Below are 24906 nucleotides of genomic sequence, written 5' to 3'. Positions count from 1 at the left end.
AAATCCCATTGTATCATCTGGATGAAATCTAGAAAGCTGAGTGTATCTAGAGTGTATATGTATTTTTTTTTTTTCCCCAGGGAGGTAACTAATCTGATTTTGTAGGAAGTTGCTCCAGGAACCTCAAATATCAGGAAATAATTGGGATTTCCTGCAGGTTATTTTAGTAGAGCAAAGTTATCTGCAGCAGATTACTTCTGGGTGCCTTATTAAAGTGAAGCGAATTACCCCAGAGCACTACCTTGAGCTGCTGCTTGTCGGGATGACACCAGTGTCCCTTGGGTAGCAGTCAGGGCTGATGTTGGAAAATGAGCAAATCTGTCTGTACCCAGAGGTTAAAAAAAGGAATTAAATTGACTGATGCTCTGGGAATAATTGCAGCATTAGGAATTTCTAAAGCTTTGCTGCCTTTGTATTGTTTTCCCTGAAAGTTGGGTTAAGCTCAGTTTTGAGCTGTTTCACGCAAGCATGTTTTATAAACATGAAATGTAGATTTTGTTTTTCTTTTTAAAAGCAACTGATTTTAATTTCCTAGTAGCGGAAGAAAAAAAGTACTGAAAGTGTTAGCATACAGTGAAAAGCCAGTTAGTTAATTTTCCATTTGTTCTCCTGCTTTCAGATGGCACTGGTTTAAACATTCTGAACTATCTCCTTGACCTCTTTGCTTCAAGACCATCTGAATTTCCATATCTTAATCCAAACATACAAGATGATGATGGAAATACAGTGATGCATATTGTTTTCCAGAGAGGGTTTTCAAAGCAGACTAAGAGAATAACAGAGTTACTGGCAAAATTTGACATTAACTTTAACATAAAAAACAAATCAGGAAAAGATGTGATGCATAGAATTAAAAAGAGAGATCCACTGCTAGAAGCCTGGAATAATGCTGCACAGGAGAAGAAGAGGCATCGCCAAGATAGACCAGGGCAGTTGGTTAAAATATCTAAACCCATTCCAGCCTCTGAGATTTCACCGTCAAAGAGCACAGGATGTTCTTCATCAGGGTTTTCATTAAAGGCACCATCTGGCAACGCTGTTCATAATGACTTAAAAGCCCCATGTTCCATAAAAACAAAGAAGGGTCAGTTGGCAAAGCAGGAAATAGAAGGAATAAACAGCCCCTTAACACTGCAGGAAAGTCTGGTGCAGGCAATCACAGCTTTAATTCAGCAGTTGAAAGTGAGCGACATCCTGAAAAAGGATCATCCTCTGGTGCAAAAGCCATCTTCAGCCCAGACTAATTTGGAAAAGGAAAGGAGTTCCTTGCAACCTTGTGGAAGCATAGGTCGTCCTGAAGGAAAAGGAGATGATTGGGAGAAAAAGAAGGGAGCAGGGGAATTTAATATGGCCCTGCCTGATGGAGAGAAGGAAGAACTAGAGGAAGAAAGGGGCAAGAGTCTGGATATTGAGGCACATGTGCAGGAGTTTGATAACATGACTTGGGAAATAGAGTGCACTCCTGAAATGCTGAAGACTTTGAGCAGTAAAGCTGTGCCTCATTATCTGAAAGCTAAAACCATAATGACAATTAAGCAGCTTGGCAATGGGGAATGGTCTAGGGGCCTCCAGAAGCCACTGAAGCACTTGAAAGCTGATATCCAGCTCTATGAAGCCAAACTGGGCAAAGGTGCAAGAATGCTATGGGAACTTGCCATTGACTTTTCTCCTCGTTGCAGTGAGAGTCCAGAGAAGATCATGGAGACAGAACAGACAAAAAGTCATGTAGAAAAATCAGGTAGAGTTTACACAGAAATAATTAGAATTTGGGCCATTGTTCTTGACCACTGCAAGCTGAACCGTGCCTTAGAAAATATATGCATTTCCTACAACCGTGGCTTATCCTGCATTTTGAGAAAAAAGCTCAAGGGTATAATCAAAGGACATCAGAACCACAGTGTGACAACAGCGAAGCGTGTTCCACGTTGTTATGTTGAAGACACGGAGGCAGAAAAATCAAAAGAACATACCATGCCTGAGTATTTCCCTCCAGCCAGTGCAGCAGAACTGGAATACAATATAATGAAATTTCACAGCTTCAGTACTAACATGGCACTTAACATTATAAATGATGTGCAGTCTTCTGTTGATTACCCTTTCCGAGTTGGGGAGTTGGAGTATGCAGTGATTGATCTCAATCCAAAGCCTATGGAACCAATTATTTTAATTGGGCGAAGTGGGACAGGGAAGACAACTTGCTGCCTGTATAGGCTTTGGAAGAAATTCTACTCATACTGGGAAAAATCCATCTTGGCAGATGGACCTCTGTTGGAGAGGCAGACATGGCAGCAGAGAGACTGCAGTCAGGTTGAAAAAGCTAGTTCAGGGAAGGAAGGGAGTGAACTGAAAGATGAGAGTGATGATTCAAGTGAGGAGCAGGTGAGTGATGAGCAAAACCAGGACAGCGAGGATGAAAAGGTTCCCGTGGGCACAGCTGGTGCAGAAATGAATTCATGTGGTGACCATGAAGAAGACCAAACCTGTAGTGCAGAAGCATCAAACAAGCTGGAGCACCTGCACCAGATCTTTGTAACAAAAAATCCTGTCTTGTGCCGAGAAGTTCAGAAGAATTTCATTGAACTTAGCAAGTCTTCCAAGGTGACCAGTCACTTCAAGCCTCTGGACCCAAATATTCACAGGCTACAAGACATTAAAGATGAAAATTTTCCACTGTTTGTCACCTCCAAGCAATTGTTGCTGTTACTAGATGCATCCATGCCTGACCCATTTTTTCCAAGGAATGAAGATGGAAGTCTTAAAAGAGTAATTGTTGGTTGGAGTCCTCAGGAAGACTTGGTTGTACCAAATTGGCAGGACGAGGATGAGGAAGGTAATCTTGAAGCAGAACGTGGTGATGATGGAGTAGCTGCAGATGAGTGCTCTAAGGAAAGTGATCCTTGGACTTTTGTGACTTACAGTGTATTTGCAAATGAAATATGGCCAAAAATTATAAAAGGTAAAAGCTTGTACAATCCAGCCCTGGTCTGGAAAGAAATAAAATCATTTCTGAAAGGTTCTTTTGAGGCACTGAGTTGCTTTGGGGGCAAGCTTACTGAGGAGCAGTACAAAAAGCTAGGCCGAAAGAGATCACCAAACTTCACGGAAGACCGGAGTGAGATCTATCACCTCTTCTGTCTTTACCAGCAGATACGATCACAGAGAGGGTACTTTGATGAAGAAGATTTGCTGTATAATTTATCTCAAAGACTTTCAAAGCTCAGGGAGCTGCCGTGGTCCATCCATGAGTTTTATGGCGATGAGATACAGGATTTCACACAAGCTGAGCTAGCTCTGTTAATGAAATGCATCAATGACCCTAATGCCATGTTTCTAACCGGTGACACTGCCCAGAGCATAATGAAAGGAGTTGCTTTTCGTTTTAGTGACCTGAGGTCACTGTTTCATTACGCAAGCAAGAGCTCTGTGAACAAGAAGCAGCGTGTTAGGAAACCGAAAAGGATATATCAGTTGTACCAGAACTACAGGTCCCATTCAGGTAGAGTAACAAATTTGTTTATGATCTGAGCCTGTGCTCTTCAGATGTCACTAATAATTGAAGCTTTCTGCTGGCCAATTCAAAGTCAGTCTCTGTGTGGCCTGTTTTTAAAAAAAATCAGATGGCTAGCTTTTTCTGATATGTTAATTCTGATTTTTGACATCTCAACTGGAAAACCAAAAATGAATTTTTTTAAAATTGTCATTTTATGAACTCTCATTCTTACTGCATGCTTTGGCTGTGTTTGTGAGAGAAAATTTAAGAAACTATCATTCCCATTTTTGTTGTCCTCTCCCCAAAGCACTAGATTTTGCAGCATTGGTGTGCTGCTTCTACTTTTCCTACTTGTTTCTCATTTGTGATCTTTATTTTGTGAGAATGCTGCCAAGCTGTTGTAGCATGCTTGTTTTCTGATCTTTATAGGCCAAAAAATGACATCCACTCAAATTGGCAAAAACGTAAATTGAAGCTTACAGCTTCAGCGTTCCCTGATTAGTGTTTTTGTCATTATATTTCTTGATTCCAAACTTCTAATAGAATCTTTTAAAAGTTTGTTTGCAAGGACTTCAGGCTGAAGTTTAAAACCTGTATTCTGCTTTTTGCAGGTATCCTCCGTTTAGCATCTGGAGTGGTTGATTTGCTCCAGCATTATTTTCCAGAGTCTTTTGATCGCCTTCCTCAGGACCGTGGTCTCTTTGATGGGCCAAAACCTACAGTCTTGGAGTCCTGCAGTGTTAGTGACCTAGCAATTCTGCTGAGGGGCAACAAAAGGAAAACACAACCCATAGAATTTGGAGCACATCAGGTTTGCTTTTCTCAGGCTTTTTGCAGATTCTGCCAGGTCTGTTGCTAAATAATAGTCTTGTATGAGCTGCCCACAACTTTCTTTTTTAAGCCTTTTTAAGTCTTACTGATAAATTAGGCATTTCAAACTTAGAAATCTTTATTGTGTTGGTTTATGTTTCTTTTTGATGCGTCTGGTTCTTTCTGTTCTTTTTTTGGTGGGAGGTATTGTGTGAGGTATTGTCTGACCTGTTCCTTTCTAACTCCAAATTTTCTTACACCAGATCTAAAACTGTCTGCACATACCACGCATTTGTCAGTCTTCTAGTGGCAGCTTTGTGACCTTTTTTGTGGAGTGTGCTGAAATGTCTCTTTGAAATGTGACTAGTTTTTAGAAGGCTCTTGTATTATCATCATGTTTGTCTTTCTCTATGCAACTGCTAACTTTTTTTTTTTTTTCCTTCTTTGCTTTCTAATGTTTTTTTTTTAATGTATTTTATGGCAGGTGGTATTAGTGGCAAATGAAACGGCGAAGGAGAAAATACCTGAAGAACTAAGTTTGGCACTTGTACTGACAATTTATGAAGCAAAGGGGTTGGAATTTGATGATGTCCTCCTTTACAACTTTTTTACAGATTCAGAGGTATTTAATTCTTACCAATTTTTGGTATTTTTTTCCTTAAGTCGATTTTACTTGTGGTCTAATTGGTGTTGCAGCTGGGGAAGGACTCCCTCTTTTCTCTGAAGATGAGTGTTTCATCACAGCAGAAAACAGGTCATAGGTTTATGAATTGAGAACTTGTTTCCTTAAGTGCTGCATTTTCCTTCAGGTTTACTGTTAAAATTTAAGGCAGAGCCTTGGGGCACACACACACACACACACACACACACACACACACACACACTTCTCTTGCACACCAAGACTACTTCTCTGACCCCAGCCAGCCAAGTATTCCAAGTATTCCTTACTGAACATGTCTGCAGACACTTCATGTACCCATGACTGAGTTACTCTGTGAGTAAACATACAGTGTGAACAGCCCTGTTTCAGATGTCCTCTGCCTCTACCCTCCAAAACAGTGGTAATGTGGTTTTCAGCAGATGAAAACCACAGGAAAACTGAGGGCAGCTTACTGATGGCTCTTCACAGAGGTTAGTGAATGTTACGATGTTAGTGATGAGGGCAGAAGGAAGGAGCTTTAGGTAAATACTGGCTGTCATGATAGATTTCTCAAAGTTGATTTGTTTCTGGTGATGCAGGTTCCAATCAGAAAAACAACAAGCCATTTATAAGAATTTAGCAGAATCAGTTTAGCAGAGTTGAGTTGTGTAGTGCATTTTAGCTTAGACTAATGTATGTCAGGCCTGGAGAACTGTTTCCATACAATTCTTCCGTGTTCTTGTGAGTCATGAGTAATTGAGTTGATTTGAGCAGCTAAACAAACAGGCAAGAAAGCAGTTCACCCTGAGGTTTTCTAATTTAGAAAAGCTGAATCTATGAACTGTTGTAAACACAGCAGTGTGAACATGTGCTCTTTGTAAAATGTTGGGTTTTCTTTTTCTTTGTCTTGAAAATGAGATTTAAGATGAGTCTTGTTTCAGGAAGCAGATGTGAGTGAAAATTCTAGAAGGCAAAAAAGCCAAGCCCCCGAAACACAGCAGGCTCTTGACCAAACTGATACCTTTAGCTGGTTGTCATGTTACAGTGTATGGCAGGTTTAGGAATGTCTTTATTTTGAAGCTAACATTTCAAATTCATTTTGCAGGAAAGGTTTCCTGCCTTTTTTCCCCTGTGGGAAGACAGTTAACTTGTTTTGTGCTGCTCAAAGCTCAGAAATATATACGTTGTAAAAATGTTGTTTCAGCCTTATTGGGAGTATTTTTTGTTTTGTGCCAGAAACTTGGCAGTAATTAATCACATTCCAATTAAATGCCAAAAGGGAAAAATGAACAAAAATGAACATAACTTAGAATATATTCACGATTTTAAGGTTATTAGTTTTACAGAGGATCAGGAACCTGCAGAGCGGTGTGATCAGGAGCTGGCATTTCCTACATGGCATGAGAGTGCAAAGCACTGATCTGCTGCCACACTTAACTTACAGTTAGGAGTGTCTGTGCATATTTATAGACATCTTTCACATGTCTCTGTGTTGGAGTCCAATATTTTCTGACCACGCTTTTTTAGACTTTCCCCACAAGTGGGTTTTTTTGCTCACCTCTGAGTGTTCTTACAAGAGGAGGTGTTGGCAGGTGCCATTCCACCCCCTGGCTGAGACCAGCACTAGCAGTTACTGGTATTCAAAATGAAGCTTAATACATTCATCACATGAATGACCAGCCAGATCTTTTCTGGGAACCCTGAGGATGAGAATATATACCGGCATGGGATGTATGCGGGTCCAGCTCTGAGCTTGTCAGTCTTGTAGAGTCAAGGAGACTTAGTGGCTGCCCATCCTAACCTACAGGCCGTGATCTCTCCAACGTGTCTTAGATAGTAGATTTTAGTATGACAAATTGCAGCTTGTGAGTATTATCCCACCACCATTTACCTTTCATTCTGCCCCAAGCTGGCAGGGAGCTGCCTGGCCCAGCAGTCAGCACACCCCACCTCAGTGAGTTTGCCTCTTGTGGTATTGGGGGTTTGTAGGAGAATCCTCATCCCTAGGACTAAACCTTGACTCTCCTCCATGTTGAAGGTAACCTGATTTCCTCCACAGAGGGATCACTGTAAGGGTGTTTAGCTGAAAATATATAGTCCACCCAAGGAGGTTTTCATGTTTAATATCAAAATACTTATTTGATATATTGCAGGATCCTGAAATACCAAGGCAAGCATAATATAGCAATGGCAATATGCATTGCAATCATAGTACAGATGTGATTCCCATTAGTGCTCCCTGCATATATATATATATATGTAATATATATGTGTATTCCCATTAGCTTCTCCATCATGATGCTGACCATCCTCAGTCCCTGAAAAGTATGAAAAGTAATATGAAAATGCAGCTTGTAGCCAGCTCAAGCTGGTTGCACTCTTAAAGGTTTGTTTTGTTTGCTCCTCAGATTTTCCACAGTCTGTTGGGCTGAGGCACATCTTTGGTTTTGCCTTGGCAGCTCAGGAGGGTGTAACTCTGTACTAGCTGTTTTAGGGAAAGTTGTTTATATGCCTCAATGACCACCTGGTACAGACAAGTATCTCAAGCAAAGGCTGTGCTGAGATGAAGTTCAGCTTTCTTGCTGAAAATGGCTGATTATTATTTACGTACTTCCCTGAGATAATTTTCTCCCCCAGTCTTCTCCTCTGAGCCTTCTTCCCTTGTAGATCACACCGTACAACGTTATCTTGTGCATATGTAGGCAGTAGTGGTTAGTACATACAAATAAACCTTACTCTCTTGATATTTCAGGCTAGCAAAGAATGGAAGATAATTTCTTCTTATAGTCCTGACCTGGATGTGCAAGTGGGAAGCAACTTGCTAATTGAAGTGCCATTAGAGGATGCCACCGGTATGCAGGAAAGGACTCCATTTAATGTAGAAATGTACAAGGTGAGTTTTTTGTAACATTGGGAATAGGAAGAACAAATTAAATTCTTAAATCTTAACAGTAGAGAAATTTCTTAAATCCTTTCATCCTGTTAGTTCCATGTTTATGAAGCTTGCTTTACCTTTTATAGTTCACATTTGTATAACATAATATAAATATAATGTAATTTAATACTGATTTTAAAAGGTAAGAGATTGTTTGCAAATGTAGTTTGATTAGAGAACAAAACCTGTGTAATAGACTTTTGGGTATATTTACAGAACAACTGTGGTTAAAGCAAATAGCAATTCAGCCTGCCAATATTAATTACTCCTGTAGTCTGGTTTCTGGTTGGTGACACTACCTTGAAACTAAGGAAGTTGCTTAGAATCTGGTGAGTCAGATATTTTCAGGATTGTATAGCAAATTAATAATTATTTGCAAGTGATTAGAAGGAAAATAGCCTGTCATACCTGCAGCTGATTTGTAGCAGTGCTTGTAAGTTAGCTGGACAATGGCTTATGTAATTGAAATCCCATATTTAATATTTAGACTGGCTTACTTAAAAGCATTTTCTTACTTGTTATTCATTCTTTATAAATTCTCTGTTTTCTTATAACTGCAAAGTATGTTGCTTTCTAACAATTTAGCTCATCTGGCATTTCATTTATTTAATTCAATTTTTTTATTCTGCTTCAGATGCTGAATGGAGAACTCAAGCAATTGTATACTGCAATTACAAGAGCCAGAGTCAATCTTTGGATCTTTGATGAAGACCGTGATAAACGGGCTCCAGCTTTTAAGTATTTCATCAAAAGAAAATTTGTTAAGGTTGTCAAAACAGATGAAAAAAAAGGTAAGGTTGTCCTAAAACTTTCTTAAAAGATTGTCAAACAGTCATGTTTTCTTGCTTTTAGGCTGTGTGATTAACCATAAAGGTTAAATGCCTTGGTCCTTCTAACAGTATGCATTAATGACTGCCCTTGCAAATTTCCCCTTATTTCAATGGGTCTTAATTCTTTTGTCTCTAAAGATCAGTAGTGTATGTTAAAGTTTATTGCTAATTCACTAGTTTAAGTTTTCATGCTGTCACAGGAGAAGAGTCAGTGATCCCTCAGACAGATCTGATCTTGTAATAAGTTCATTGTGTTCTAAACAGTAAATTCAGATATGTAAAATATTCATTAAGTGTGGATGGATTGGTGGTCAATAATCTACATTTTATATAAGCTTGCTATACCTTTCTTAAATATTACACACATACAAAAATATGATTTACCAGCCCATTGATGTCTGGTGTTGAGAAAGGGATCTCTCAGCCTTGAGGGGTGACCTTAAGAGGTGTTCCTGCATAAAGGGAGGTCAGGTCACTGCCACTCAGCCAGTTACTGTGGAGAGAGCTCAAGGGACCCTGATGGCTGTAGATATTTATAGCTTAAAGTCGTCAATTTGTAGTCAGATTTTCTGCTGTGTTAATGCAGTTTCAGCCACTTACCAGCCCAATCTCCAGCCAAACTGTGGGGTTTTGCATTCGCACTGGTAGCTTCACACTTCAGGTAACAGTATTACCACACTTGACTTACAGTTACCCTTGTTAAGTAAGCACATAGAGCTTGGAACATTGTGAGATAATGCTTAGCTTTGGTACATGATAAGTGGTTTCTGTGGTTTATCCATTCTAACACAAAATGGTCACCCCTGCCCTTGTAGACTTAGATGACAGCATGTTTGCTAAAACTTCAACTCCAGAAGAATGGATTGCACAGGGAGACTACTATGCCAAACACCAGTTCTGGGAGGTAGGAACATATGTTTATCTGAAATAAGGATTCTTGCTTATTCTGAAACCTTTTCTTTTCTCTGTATCTATGAAGCCATCTGTAAACCTTCAGTTGCTCTGTAGCAGTCTGCCTTAGTTTCTCGTTTGTAGCTGTGTGTCTACTTGTAAATGACTTACAAGAAGTGAGCAGGGAGAGCCAGTCTTTCATTTCTAGTCTTAAATTCACTGCCCAGAAATTTGCAGTCTCATGAGAGAAATTACATTTTAATGCACACAAATGAAAGACAGTTGGAGAAACAATTATTAGCCTCAATCGGAATTGATTGATATGTCTGAATCTAAACCATGTTCTTGACAGTATCACTGCACATACTGTAGAGAAATGAAAGCATTTCTTGGAAGTATATTATTTTGGGTAGGAAAATGATGGTTTCATTCTCTTTCTGTTTAAAGAGCATAAGAGAGTTTACAGTCTTTTGTTTCCTAGTTAATACAGTCCAGATATGGGATGACAGTTAATGGGATCAAAGCAAAGCTCAGCCAGGACGACAACATCAATGAAATATTCTACAGGGAGATAAGGGATATCTCTAAATCAAATGCTCTTGTCCTTATGGGTGATTTTAACTTCCCAGACACCAACTGAGAAAATCATACAGTGGGCACAAACAGGTCCAGGAAATTTCTGGAGCAAGTTGAAGATAACTTCTGGGTGCAGGTACTAGGGGAGCTAACTAATGAAAGGTGACGTCCTAAATTTGTTGTTTGTAAACAGCGAGGCGTTTGTGAGTAAAGTGGGGATTCATGTCTTCGTCACGGTGAACACAAAGTAACTGAGTTTCAAGTGGGTGGCTGTAGAAGAAAAAATCCTGCAAACCTTTGACTCTGAATATGGGGAGAGCAGGTTTGTGCTGTGGAAGGAGCTAATTAGTAAGGTTCCTTGGGAATTCATGAATGACAGTCTGAAGAGTGCAGAAGCAGGAAATTCCAAAGGGTCAGAAGTCAAGCAAGTGGGGCAGAGTCTGGCTTGGCTGAAGAGGCCTCTTCTTGAATTTAGAGGAAAAGGGAAAGTGTGTGGACATTGAAACAAGGGGAGGACAACAAGGATGCTCTTTGTCACTGTAGCGAGAAAATTCATGTGGCCAAACTCAAGTAGATTTCAAGGTATCCAGCATTATGAAGGACAACAAAAAGGTCATTTTAAAACACATTAACAGCAAAAGAAGTATTGGACATAACACTGTACCATTACTTGATGAGGTCATATACCTCACAGATAGGGACATAGGCAAAGCAGAGACTTTTTATGCCTTCTTCACCTCTGTCTTTAACACTGATGATTTGCTGGAAGACTGACTTGGGGGATGAAAAACTCCCAGATGACTGCACTGGTTTGAGACTTGCTGCTGCAGGTGGATGCACATAAATCTGTTTAGCTTGATGGGATTCATTCCAGGTACTGAATGAGCTGGCCCATTTTATTGTGGGGTTGCTTTCCATTATTTTTCAAAGGTCTTGGGAGTCTGAGGAGGTCCCAGTCAATTGGAAGCTGGCAAATGTCCCAGTTTTCAAGAAGGGTAAAAAGGAAGACCCTGGTAATTACAGGCCTTTCAGTCTCACTTCAATGCCTAGTAAAATTATGGAGAAGGTAATTCTGGGAGTTACTGAAAATAACATTTGAGCAACAGTGCAGTCATTAGTCAAAGGCAGCATGGGTTTACTATGGGAAACTCCTACTTAACTAACTTAATTACCTTTTATGACAAGGTCACTCATCTGGTTGACCAAGAGAAGGCCGTAGATGTGGTATATTTTTGTTTTAGCAAAGATTTTAATAGTTTCTCTTGCAGTCTCTCTTTATTCTGGATGGGATGTTCAGCACACAGCTAGACAAGTCCATAATACATCAGGGAAGAAACTGGTTGACAAATCAGGCTCAAAGAGTTCTAGTAAATGAGGTTGTATCAAGCTGGTGTCCTGTCACTGGTTGGATTCCCCAGTGCTCAATTTAAGGGCGAGTGCTCTTTAGTGTTTTTATAAATAATCTGGACACAGGAATGGAGTGTTTACCAACAATACTAAACTCGGAGGACACTAAATTGGGAGGAGCCGTTGATTCCCTCGAGGGTAGAGAGGCCCTGCAGAGAGACCTTGATAATCTAGGGGGCTATCACCAACCATATGAAATTTAACAAGGTCAAGTGCCAGATTCTGCATCTAGGATGGAGTACTTCTGGTTATACATTTAAATTAGGGAATGAGAGGCTGGAGAGCAGCCCCATAAAAAGGGATCTGGGAATTTGGGTTGGTGGCAAGTTGAGTATGAGCCAGCAGTGTGCCCCAACAGTCAAAAAGGCAAACGGTGACCTGGGTGCATCAAATACAGCAGTGTGAGGCTGTCAAAGGAGGTGATTGTCCTGCTCTGCTCTGTGCTGGTGCAGACTCACCTGGAGTACTTCGTGCAGTTTTGGGCACCATGATATAAGAAGAGCATCAGGCTATTAGATAGTGTGTCCAGAGGAAGGTGACCAAGATGATGAAAAATCATAGAATCATAGAATGGTTTGGTTTTGAAGACACCCCAAGAGTCATCCAGTCCCAGCCCCCTGCCATTGCCATGGGCAGCTCTAGAGAACATGTCTTGAGCGGATGAAGTTGCTTGCCTTGTTCAGCTTGGAAAAGAGATGGCTGAGGGGTAACCTCATCACAATCTATAACTTCAAGGGGAGGTCCTGATCTCTTCTCTCTGGTTATTAGTGATAGGACACTAGGAAAGGGAATCAAGTTGGATCAGAAGAAGATCAGATTGGACACGGAAAAGGGCTCTTCACTGAGAAGGTGGTCTGACACAGGTACCCCTGGAAAGTGGTCATGGCATTAAGCCATGAGTTCAGAGTTCAATCAGCATCTGGATGACATTCTTAGTTGTGTGAGTTTGTTTTAGGTAGTCCTGCAGGGAGCAGTAAGTTGGCCTCTATTATCCCAATAAGTCCCTTTCAATTTGGGATGTTCTGTGATTCTATGAAATAAAACTTTAGATATTTTTTTGATCATGGCAGAGGGAAAGCCTCTGTGTAACAGAAGTAAAATAACATAATAAGGTAAAATAACATAATAAGGTAAAATAATAATAAGGTAACAAGTAAAATTCTCTGAAATCAATAAATATTTATAAATATAAATATAAATGTAACAAGGCAGAAAACCAAAATAATCATCTGTTACTATACAGGTAGTCTCTTTCTCCCCTTGAATGTAAAAGGCAATTTTTTAAATGGACAGAAGAGAGTTTAGATAAAAAACCCACACAGCCGAAGGAAACCATCTTGAAATCTGAAATGTATTAGCTATATTATCTGCAAATCTGTTTTCTTTATAACCCTGATCTTTGCTAATCAATACTGCCTTAAGATGACATTATCTGGCGACTTGCGGCTGTTCTAAGAGTGGCTCGCAGTGTGCAATTTCCAAACAGAAGCAACACTAAATTAATGGATAGAATAAAGAAATCATGATGTTGCAGAATAAGCAGGGTGATAATGAAGCAAACCTTGCTAGGAACATGGTAACTCTGGGTGTTTCTGTTTAGTTTTCACAGAAAGAGCCTGGTATGACATTGAGTAAATGTTCCTTGCTTTTCGATTTCACTTTGCACACATGGGTCTTCCTCGCTTTTAGTAATATGTTGTAGGTGCCTGGTCACTTACCAGTTAATGGTTTAGGCTGTCATTCAAATTGCATATGCCTTTTGTTCTATCAGCTTACCAGGAATTCTACTTTCACTACTTCCATGTACAATATTGTAATTAATATTCTAACTTTGGTAGTCGCACATGGACTGACTTTAAAACTTTTGTTTTCATCCTAAAAATATACCACAATGTTTTACCTTTTCCTTTTTCCAGGCGCCCTGCCAGTCTTTCTGCTTTCCGTTCCAGTGACTGTAAAATTAAGTGTTGCTTTTATGTGATAAGCCATGGGCTGGATGCACATCTGTGAATGCTGTGTGTGATTTCACCCCAGGTGGCTGCCAAATGTTACCAAAAGGGAGGAGCAGCTGAGAAGTCAAAACTGGCCCTGACACACGACGCTGTTCTCAAAGTGCACGCGAAGAAAAGCAGCCCCAGGTAGGTGTCAGTGCAGCTGAGCGAGTGTCACTCTGCGGGGCCAGACCCCTCGGGGGTGCGGAGGGTGAGATTCACACCACAGCTGTGGGACCGGGCCAGAGACATCGGAGAACAGTGCGGGAGGAGCGTCTGTGTTTGTTTGTGGTTGGAAAAAGAGGTTTAAGAAATTGGAAGGTCTAGCGCTATAGCATCCGGGGCACCAAATGAAATTGGCCCTTGCGAGGGCTTACTGGTTGTGTGAGAGAAAAGCAACAGGGTTTGCGTTAAGTCAAGAGGCTTTAAATCCTTAGATACAGATGGGAGAACATATGCCATCAGCAGTGCTCAGCTTCTGTTAATCCCACTGCATATTCACTCAACAAAGGAGAAGGAATGGTGGTGTGCATTGGGGAAGAAAAGCTGCTAGCAAAAAGTGGGCTTTGGGGCAAAATTAGTGTTACAGTCACTTTAAACTAAACAAGCAGAACCAGATCTGAATCAAAGGACAGTTTTAAAGGAACAGGTTTTGAGATGAATCATTTAGTTCATGACTTCAGCTGAGTAAAATAGCTCAAGAGTTTGACAGGGGTGAGAGTTTGCAGTTTCCTGAAGAGGCTTGGAAACTCTTTGGGACTCATCTCAAATAAGACAAGAAAAAACTTAATGGAGAGAGATCTAGACCTAAGTGAACCAGTTCCTGTCCATGCTGGGTAGACCAGAAGCTAGCAACGATAGCAGAATGGGAAAGGAATGACTAGATCAGAGGAAGATGGCACACAAGGGAGAAGAGGGAAGATGTGAAGAAATGCTGTTACTTGAGTTAGCTGAGATTTTATTTTTTGAAATTACCTGCTTTACACTAGTGGCTCTCGTTAGAAGTATAAGGATGCTCATAAAATTTCATGATTATGGAGAAATTGTTGACGGGATTGATAAAACTTTTTTGCATTTCACTGTGTTTGTCAAATGCAAAAAATTCAAGGGGAAGGAATTTGTTGTATTAGGATATTTTAAGTTGACAGAACACATGTAATAATGAAGCTGCTGAAGTTGATTTTTTTTTTTTTTTATAGAAGTATTAATGCTAGTGTAAAAGGCTTAAGTAAGATTTTTGTGTGTTCTATGTGAAATGCTCTGTACAGTTCTGATTCTCCAGGCCTGAGAATTGTGAATTCAATCTAGGTCATGCTGCAGTGATATCAGGAAGGCTGGGATTGTTCAGTCATACAAAACACAGGCTGAGAACACATTTGCTTGTGTCTCTAATAGCATTGGTGCTAAACAGCAGAAAGGAGAGGACAAGCTAAGAAAAGAGAAGCAGTAGAAAATTGCAGTACAAAATGGCAATACTATGCATTAGTTAAAAAACAAAAACAAAAAATCAACTCAAAAGAATCTTTCAACTGCCAGAGCTATCATATTTTGGAACAGACTTCTGGACAGAGCAGTGTCAGCCCAAAATATAATTAATTGTAAGATCATAACTCATCAGGTAATGTATAAAGAATAGTGTGTGATGTCAGTGTTGGTTGGATTCAGTAACAGCTCACGTGATTCTAAACTTAATTTGGATGTCAGTGGTAATTTTCTCTTACTTTCCACAGGGAAAAACAGATGGAATATATGACATTGGCTAAAACTTACTTGGAATGTGGAGAACCAAAACTATCACTAAAATGTCTGATTCAATCAAAGGAGTTCCGTCTTTGTGCAGAATTGTGTAAAAAATTAGGAAAGGTATTAAATACTCACCTTAACTCTTACCTTTTCCTACACCTTTTTTTCCTCTCATATTACTCAGAAAGTAGTAGTATCTTTTTGTGTCATGGTAATAGCTAAATTTTTGAACAGCCCAGCTTAAAGAGCTAAACAAGCTCTTTGAGCTGGGCTGTTCAAAAGGAATAATTTGTCAGACATAAGGCAGAAGAGGAATGAAGTGAAGAATGATGCAATGATGCAAGCTGTCTTTATTTCTTTGGCTTTCCTCAATTGTCATTATCAGTCATTTACAGTCAAAAATTAGTGAATGACTAATGTAATGAAACTTAAGCTGTTGCTTCATTCAGTACTCTGATGATACTGAAACTTCATTGACAACAGCCGTCTAATTGAAACCTTTAAACTTGGAAAAGCTATAGTAGTGCGCTAACAATATGTAATATTTTTATTTTCAGTGTATTTCCACTGAAAGAGTGTAAAGTGATTGTTCGCAAATATTTGAAGTTTAAGATACAATGTTATGATTCTCATTCTGCATCCATAACTGTTTTATTTAGTACTATTTGTTCTGAGAAACCTGTAAATCAGCATAGGCATGTGTAGTGTTTTCTAACAGCAGGCAGAGCTGGGTGAATAAAATTATTTTGAAAATCCTATGTAATACCTTTCATTTTATACTCCAGTTTTTCAGACACAAGTATTTTGAAGTTTGTTTAAACAATTCAGTTTTAATGATGGCTGCTTTAATATATATTTGATTTTATTCACATGCTTTAATTATATTTCATTAAAGTGTACTTCTTTATGAGTCACATGATGGAATTACAAGATTTATTCCATTCATGTAGTTTTGACTGTTTACAGCGCTTCAGTTTCATTATTGACTTCTGCATTGCAGATGAAAGATGCTGCAGTTTACTATCAGAAAAGCCAGTGCTACAAAGAAGCATCTGAATGTTATGAATTAATTGAGGAGTTTGATCTGGCCATTAAAATGTATTGTCAGGAAGAACTCTATGAAGAAGCAGCAAAGGCAGTTGAAAGGTATGTCTTGCAAGATGGTATTGGAATCTAATTCTCTTTTGCGTTTCCAAATTCCATGTAATGCAGCTGGTTCACTGAAAAATTTTCAGTAAGGGTTTTGTCTACTGATGTTGTTTTACGTATATCCTTTGTGATGTAGCTTTAGTAATGATAACTGCTTTTATTTAATGATTAAAGCTTCTTTAATATGTAGAGATTGTTTGATCAAAAAGTTAAAGTCACTTTACCAACAAACAAGCTTTTAAATCTTCTCCCCCAAAACGCTTATGGAAATTTATCAGCATAGACACAAAAAGTCTGCACTGCCACGTTTATCATGAGAAAGATAATGAAAAGCTAATGATAATTTACTCATGCCACAGGAAAAAATTACTCATTCTCAGCATGCAGGAGAGAATATTTCACAAAACTGGCTTAGGGAATACCTTAATAATTTTACATCAGCCATTAATAATTAATTACTGAATATTTTAAAGTGCATGTTATGAAAGATGCAACCAGGCATTTTGTTCAGACACTCAATAAGCTACAAAGCATATGCAGATACATACAGCAGCAGACTGGAAAGAATTCTCTCTACACTGACAAGTTTATGTAAATTTTACAGAATACTGTATATATTGACCCGTGGAGAATTCACTGAAATTAATATCTTTTTATAAATAGAATATTAATGCTGATAAAGTACATTAAAGTTGTACATTGATTTGACAGTGTGGAGAATGCTTCACTAATGCTATAAACCTTGTGATATTATTTGTACCGGAAGTTTTAATAATCTTGATTCTGACAGCCTCATGTTGTAATTAGTTTCTTTATGTAGATCTTTTAAGGTGATGTGATCCTCTTTTGCCTGACAGGCATATCACGAGAAACAGCTGGCCTTTTTGAAGGAAGGGCTTCTAGGGGAGACTATTTGTTTAATTTAATTTTAATATTGAAGTGCTTTTGTTTGGTCTGGATTTTTCATCTGTGGCAGTAAATTGATGTATCTATTCTTTCAGATATGAAGATATATTGAATGCAAAAGGACAAATGGCATCCAAACTCTCCTGTACAGCAAATCAGTTGTATTTGGAAGCAGCCGCAAAGTACCTGAGTATGAACAGGACTGAGGAAATGATGCAGGTCCTCTCAAAACTTGATATAGAGGATCAGCTTGAGTTTCTGAAGTCTCGTGGATGTTTGCACCAAACAGCAGACTTACTGAAAAGGAAGGATCGCCAGGAGGAGGCTGCAAAGTTAATGAAACAACACGGGTTTGCTCTGGAAGCAGCCAACCTCACGGCTGTAAAGGAGTTTCGCGCATCATGTTTGCTTGCGGAGGCACGTGCCAGGCTGAGTCGTGGTTCAGAATCACCCCTGGAGAACGTGGAGAGCATCCTAAAAGAAGCCCTTGAGCTTTATGAACAAACTGGGCAGAAGTCTGGCGCTGCTGAAGCTGTGTTTTTGCAGGGAGTTCTGAAAGGAGACTTCATGAAGCTGAGCCACGCGTACTCTCAGTTCCTATCTCTGAATCATTCTGCTGGTGCAGTTGAAGCTCTCTTTGCATTATGTCACTGCAGCTCTCCTAGCCAGAACATCCTCTTCATGGCAACACGTGGCTTAATGGCCCTTTTGAGTCTTGTTAACGGTCTGAAGAAGGCAGCCACCAATGCGGAGAAAGATATGGTGAAGTTATGCTTTGCTTATTTTGGGATTGTCCCAACAGGTGACAGTTGCCAGGTGTCTCAAAATGAAGCTGAACCCATTATCAAGTTTTTGTTAGACAAGCCAAGTCTAAAAGAGAGAAAGGTGAAAGGTGATTTCTCAGTAAGCACAGAGAAAGTAAAGTCAGCTTTGAAGCAGCACTTGTTAAGCAGGTTGTACTTTATCACTCTTGAGTTACTGAGCAGGAAGTACCCAGATATTTGTATGAAGTTCATCGCTGGATTGAACTGTGAAGATGAAACCTGTGAGGGTTACCACAGGCCCTTGTTGCGTCATGAAGCAAAGACAATATTTCAGTGCAAAATGCATGTGGTGGCAATAAACGGACTGTTGTTGGAAGCCACGTGCATTTTCCCTAAAGAGCTACTGAATCAGTACAAAAACTTTGAGGACATTTTGACTTTTGACAAATATGCATCATGTAAAGCCCTCCTAGGAATGTTTTTTCCTAATCATTTTCATTTGAGAATACTGTCTGAGAACCCAAAGGCATGCAAAGAAATACTGCAATTCAGTAGTGTTATTTCCAGACCTTGTAGAGAGATGTTGAAGAAGTACATCACATTTAAGTTTAATGATGAAGACATTGCAGCCAGAAGAGAATCAACTGACTTGTGGCTATGTGCCATGAAGGCCCTTATCTTATCTTCCGGATATCCTGAGGAATTTGAGAAACTTCTTTTCAAAGAAGAGGATAATTATAACAAAGAGCTAATGTTTGCTTTGGCAAAGGCAAAATGTTCCCCAAAGAGTACAGGCCAGGGAGAAAAGATCAAAGGCAGACATGGTATGCTGCTACCTGACAAAAATACCGAAAATGCAGGAAGAACCCACTTGTGCTTCATTCGACTTCTTGAAAATTCACTTGAGCAATTCTATGTTCATAAGAACCCAGAAAACTGTAAAAGATTTTTTTTCCGTTTCATGAATGTCCTGATCAAGAAATGCACAAGATACCTGATTCCAAGCATAGGAAATACGGTGATGTTGCTGGAATTCCAGTATATTCTGTGTTGTGCTATCCTGATGCGTCTCTCCAGGAACATTACTCTGTGCCTTCCAAAGAGTTACATTGCTCTCCTTCATTACTGGGAGTTTTTGTTCAGACGCAAGGACCATTACAAAGAACTTAAAGACACATTTTCCATTATACAGGAGTATAGGCCAAAGGACACAAATGTAGCCATATACCATTTCAGACATCATCTCTGTTATCTAGCAGAAGTCTTGTGTGGTGTTCATGGAAGGTTCAATGTCCTCCTGGATGCGTTTGAGGATCCTGACTGCGTAACTTCAGGGGAGGCTGAGCGGACAGTAGTGCTTTGTTTGGTGATGTTACTGAATGCTGACCAGGTGCAGAGTTCTAAAGACAGATCGCTCTTACGCCACCTCTTTCCTAACATCAAGGCGATGCTGCAATCAATGAGAAAAGACACTCCCTCTAAAGTACCTGAAAGATTGCTGAGGATTGTGGAACAAGTGGGTGATGCTACGCATGTAAGAGAAGTTGCTGCAGGCCTGCAAGAGCTGCTGACAGAGCGAGATGAAGAGCACTTGGTTGACTGCCTCTGGAAGTGGGACACTGCCTACACTCAGGGGCATCCACCCATACGGGGCATCCAGTATGAACGCGTAAACCTTGACAGATTTACAACCTCTTTGGATGAAACAGAATTTGATTATGAGCTGGAAGAGGAATTTGAAGAGGTTCATTGCTTAGAGGACCAGAAGGATCCCCTGGAAGTCATTGCACTTAGCAAGCAACAGAAGCAGGAGCAGAAAGCATCTGCTCGACGCCAGCTGCATCGTGTGTTCCATTTTATTTCCCTGTATGTGAAGTGGAAAAGGAAGGCTCGCTCCAGAGTTCATCCTGTTGCAATGAAAGAGGAGGAATTTTTATCAGAGATATTCAAAAGAGCAGATATTGACCAAACCCAGTGCGACCTCTGTGGAGTCAGATTCATCCAAAGCTCTGAGAACTATTTCAGCCGGTCAGAAAGCATGGAGGCAGACACTCTTGAACCTCTGACACCAACAGAGAACAGTGGGGAAGAAAAGTTGCATGCAGAAGGAAGTGCAATTTCTGTGGCCAGCGAGGCCTATATGGAGCACAGAAACACAGAGGAACACACAAATAACCATGCTGCTTACAGACACTATGCTGAGTTTTTCAGAAGAAGGATAGATCCAATAATATATGATGGACTGGAAGCAGTGGAGGCCATTACAGGAAGGGATTACACCCGAGATTATTTAGCATATAAAGAAGGTTCCAACTTACGCCAGAGGAAAATCAGAGAGAATATTAAAAAAATTTCAGATGCAGTAGAGGAAATCTATGAGAAAAAAGCCTGGGCTAAAGGTAGGACCTTTCCAGTTCTCTTTAAACAATTTGTCATTTTTTGGCCAAACTGCTAGACCTGGCAAAGCTCTATTTGAAAATCTTAATGTGGTTGAGAGAAAGGTATTTCCAGGTATTTCAGGTAGCTGAGGAAAAGAAGAACTGAGAGAGCTAGAAATATTGAAAACATGTTCTAAACTCTTCCAGTTTAATGAATTACATAGTAGAGATAAAGTGAATAGTAGTGAATTTTTATAGATCATAAAGTGAATTTTAACGACATGGTCAGATGTACTGTGTTCTTTGAACTTAAACAGTTTTTCACTGTTTTACAGCAACTTTGCAATTTTACTGACAGATCATCTTTACAAATTTTTTTATTGTTTCTACTGTTTTCTATTTGCTTCTGCTAGCCACTGTAATTTGGATATGCAGGGGTAGCTTGGTAGGAGTACTTGGGGTCTTTGACTAAGGATATCTCTGATTATTCTGCCCTTGAACTTGTAATTTTGCTAGGGCTGAAGAAAAGTGGATACTTAACCACAAGTCTGTGGTGTGTCAGGTACTCAAAGGCAACACTGGTATTAAAAAGTTTAGTAAATTATGGTGCTTGAGATACATATTTTGATATTAGATTTTTTTCCCCCTTATAAGCTTCTAGTATTATTCTATGCTGATTTTTGCAAGCAAAATTGAATGAGTGAATGAGCGGCCCAGTGGCAAAATTATTTCGTATACTTGCTTTGGGAAAGTGACAACTTAAATCTTAACGTTGTTACTGGCTTCAGCCGTAGAAATCCACCAATCCTATCAAGCTGTCATTTTGCCTTTGATGTCTGACAGTAGTGGAAAACTGTAGTATTTGATATGTTCATCAGCTCTGATCAGTGAAATACGTTTAATTTGTAACTAAATGTTAGGTTGTGCTTTACATGGGTAAGCTTCATCATTACTCCTAGTGGAAAGTTTTACATATGGATGAGGTCCATGAAGTTTAGCTTGTTGTTTATTTGGCTTCCTGCTCAGTGAACAACGATAGTGATGAATAAGATGGATATAGTAGGCTTAATTAGGGAATAGTGGGTTTCATTATGACAGTTGCCTGATGAATGTTGCCTTGTTCTTTTACTCAGTGAAAATATATATTAAAAAATTATTTGTCTCTGAGGTTCCTTTTCCCTCACTTTATAACAGTCATTTTTCCAGTTCTTAATGGTGCAGTTCAGCAAAGGCTGCAGCATTTTAGGTCCTATAATTTCAGAGAGATAATGAAAGTCAGGAGCTTTATAACTCAAAAATAAAGTAGAATGTTTTCAGGATTCAGATGCAACTCAGAAAAGGAAGCATAAGGATGTAGAACTTCTGCTCTGATAGTGCTAGTAATGTTGATTAGAACAGGGAGTAATATATACATCATATTCATCCAAATTAGTGAATTATCCCCCACATGAGATCACTGGTGACCACGACTGCTGGGTTTGCAGCATTGTCATCCCACATGGCTCTGTGCTAGACTTTAAGCTGCTGTCCATTTCTCAGCTAAGTGTTCTCACAGAATGTTCACTGTGCTCCATTTCAGCTGAAGGAGTAATAACCACGCATGCCAAAAAACTGGTTGACACCATTGATGATGCTCATAAGTGGCTGAAGCAAATGGACTCTCACAGGATAACAGAAGAAGGTATGCAGTGGTCTCTAAGCATCACTTCAATCTCCCACTCAGCAGCATTGTGGATATTCACTGTCCTTTGAGAGGCACTCCCACAGGGGCACTCTGGAAAACATGAGATAACCAGGCTTTCCTCAGTGGCTCTTCAGAGCAGAGCAGCTGGTTGCAGGGTGGCCAGAATGGAGCAAGCCTTCTCCCTGGCCCTGTGTGGATCCCAGCTTGATAAAGGATGCTTGTGTTTGTTTCCTTTATTTTCATTTCCATTTCTCTTGGTTTCATACAAAAAGTAGCATACATTGATGCAGTCTATTGCATCACAGATCTCTGAGGGCAAGTTTAAGACTTCATTGTGCCTCCCTGAGTTTTCATGTTTAAACATATATTTAGGTGGTGGGATTGCAACAGGTGCAGAAACTGGCAGCAGTGAAGTGATTAATCTCACAAAATGGACTATATGAAAAGCATTAAAGTAGCTCAATTTTAGAAAAATTTGTTGTGATGAAGTTTTGTGTTGCCTCTTCCTATTCCAGCAGATAGAGTTAATAGGAGTGGGTGTGCTCTTGTAGTCTTAAAAGCAACCTTATAGTCTGTCTCGGAAGTCAACAAGGAAATGTACTGTCTGCTGAAACTGAATCTTGAGAGGGAGATGAAACAAACTTCTTAGAAAAGTAAAAGGAAAATAGAAACATTTAATTACTAGTGCAGCAAGTGACTTAGCTGTCGCTGCTTCGTTGCAGAGCACTTATGTACATTGTCATATTAAGCTAAATACTTCCTAAACATGATTGTGCACATAGGAAGGTATATTGCTGACATATAAAATAGCAATGACATGGCTTGTCATGCTGTTAAGAGAAAAAGGTGTTGTGCTCTTCCATTCCACATTAATTTATTTTTTTTAATATAGGCTTGGTGCATGATAAAGACTTGGAAAATGAAGTAGAAGATGAAATCACGGCTTTTGAAGAACTTACCTATAAAAAACTCCAAAGGAAAAAAGGAAGACATGGGAAACTATAATTTGAAAAAGTATTCCAGATGTCTATTTTATCCTCTTAACAATCTAAGTTTAGATTTTTTTTTTTTTTTTAATAGAGTAATGGGGTCAAAAATTGGAAGGGTCTGAAGAAAAAGAGCAACATGCTGTGGTTTTTTTTTTTTTTTAATTACTTGTATTGTGCCTGAATAATTACCTATGTTATGATAATGTAATTATTAAAACTTGTGACTGGACCAATTTCCTTTCAAACGTATGTGATAGCTTGAAAGAAAAGCCAAAGAAACAAGCAAGTAGAAAAAAAAAAAAAAAAGTTCTGATTTATCTCAGGGGTATTTTTCCACTCAGTCTTTTTTCTTCTTCTTCCTTTTAAACTTTCATCATCATTCTTCTGAGATGGAATCCTCAGAAAAATAGATTGATAATTTCTCTGATTTTAAGAGTCTTGGTATGTTTAGAACTTCTTGAGTCTTCAGGTGAGATATTTACAGTATCCCTTTTTCTATTTTTATAGACAAGAAATCTCTAAATACTTTCATATGTCTGACAGTATATATTCTTCTGATTAGATAGGTATGAAATTTAGGGATTTTCTTTTATTTGATAAAGTTTTGATATAAACTTCTACTTGTACCTATTGAAAAAATGGATAATCTTAATTTTAAAGAATGTTACACATTTTAAGTGCTTTGTAAGGTTTAATTGATACATTTTTGTAATGTATAATGTTTTTATAAAACCTGTAAAATTTTTTAAAATCACTTGATCTTGTCTTGTTTTTTGAATGCTTTCTGAAAGCTGTATGTGACTGCACGAGTGAGATTTGTAAATTGGGTCCAGAATATCAGCTCATTCTGATGGGGATCTCAGTGTGTCCAGCATACTTCAGTGTCCTGGTGTTGGCTGGGATAGAGTTAATTTTCTTCTTAGTAGGTGGTATAGTGCTGTGTATTTGAATTCTGGATGAGAATAATGTTGACACTACTGATGTTTTGGTTGTTGTTGTGTAGTACTTAAGGTAGGTCAAGGACTTTTCAGTTTCCCATGCTCTGCTAGAGAGCAGGTGCACAGGAAGCTGAGAGGAAGCACAGCCAGGACAGCTGACCCCAGCTGGCCAAAGGGACATTCCATAGCATAAAACATCTTCTCAGCACATAAACTGGGAGGAGGTGGACAGGAAACTGCTGGGAAGGGGCTCAGCATCAGTCAGGAGTGAGCATTTATGTTGTGCATCACTGTTTTTCTTGGGTTTTATTCCACTCTCTCTTTTTAAATCTTCTTTTTCATTAAAATTATTATTATTATTATTGTCATTATTACTGCATTTGACTTAATTTCAGTTATTAAACTGTTCTTATCTCAGCCCACAGGTTTTACCCTTTCTTCTGATTCTCTTCCCCATCTCACAGGGAAGGTTGGAGGGTGAGTGAGCAGCTGTGTGGTAATTAGTTGCTGGCTGGGGTTAAACCACAACATGTAGTCTCTTTTAGTAACCTTTCTAATTAAAAAACATTTGCGTGTTAAACATAATTAGAGTATTATTTAGTTGTTGAAATATTTTGCCTTTAAAAGGGTTCCTCTTTGTATACATAACAAATTGCTTCAATAATTACCTTAATTTAATCAGTTATTATGCTCAGTTTTGTGGAAATGGTTCATTTTACATGGGTAAAAATGAAATGCTGTTGTAGAATGGAGCTATGTGGGTAGCAGTAATAATTTTCTATTGC

General features: G+C 39.1%; 1 protein-coding gene across 2 annotated transcripts in view; it reads left to right on the top strand.

The window, feature by feature from the left end:
* The window catches only part of TRANK1 (tetratricopeptide repeat and ankyrin repeat containing 1), a 52433-nt gene extending 29021 nt beyond the window's left edge, over positions 1-23412 (top strand). For both annotated transcript variants that reach the window (XM_040064064.1, XM_058420896.1), the window contains exons 13-24: positions 620-3496; positions 4102-4301; positions 4785-4922; positions 7693-7833; positions 8510-8666; positions 9521-9609; positions 13614-13717; positions 15301-15433; positions 16314-16459; positions 17464-20531; positions 22090-22191; positions 23087-23412. In XM_040064064.1, coding sequence (XP_039919998.1) covers positions 620-3496; positions 4102-4301; positions 4785-4922; positions 7693-7833; positions 8510-8666; positions 9521-9609; positions 13614-13717; positions 15301-15433; positions 16314-16459; positions 17464-20531; positions 22090-22191; positions 23087-23199 — 7268 coding nt within the window. In that variant the 3' untranslated portion in view covers positions 23200-23412. The remainder of the gene's footprint in view (positions 1-619; positions 3497-4101; positions 4302-4784; positions 4923-7692; positions 7834-8509; positions 8667-9520; positions 9610-13613; positions 13718-15300; positions 15434-16313; positions 16460-17463; positions 20532-22089; positions 22192-23086) is intronic.
* Positions 23413-24906: the final 1494 nt, after the last annotated feature.

The sequence above is a fragment of the Hirundo rustica genome, chromosome 1, assembly GCF_015227805.2.
Source record: "Hirundo rustica isolate bHirRus1 chromosome 1, bHirRus1.pri.v3, whole genome shotgun sequence".
Lineage (NCBI taxonomy): Eukaryota > Metazoa > Chordata > Aves > Passeriformes > Hirundinidae > Hirundo > Hirundo rustica.
The sequence above is the reverse complement of the archived record's forward strand: the minus strand, read 5'-3'. Positions and strand labels throughout refer to the sequence as shown.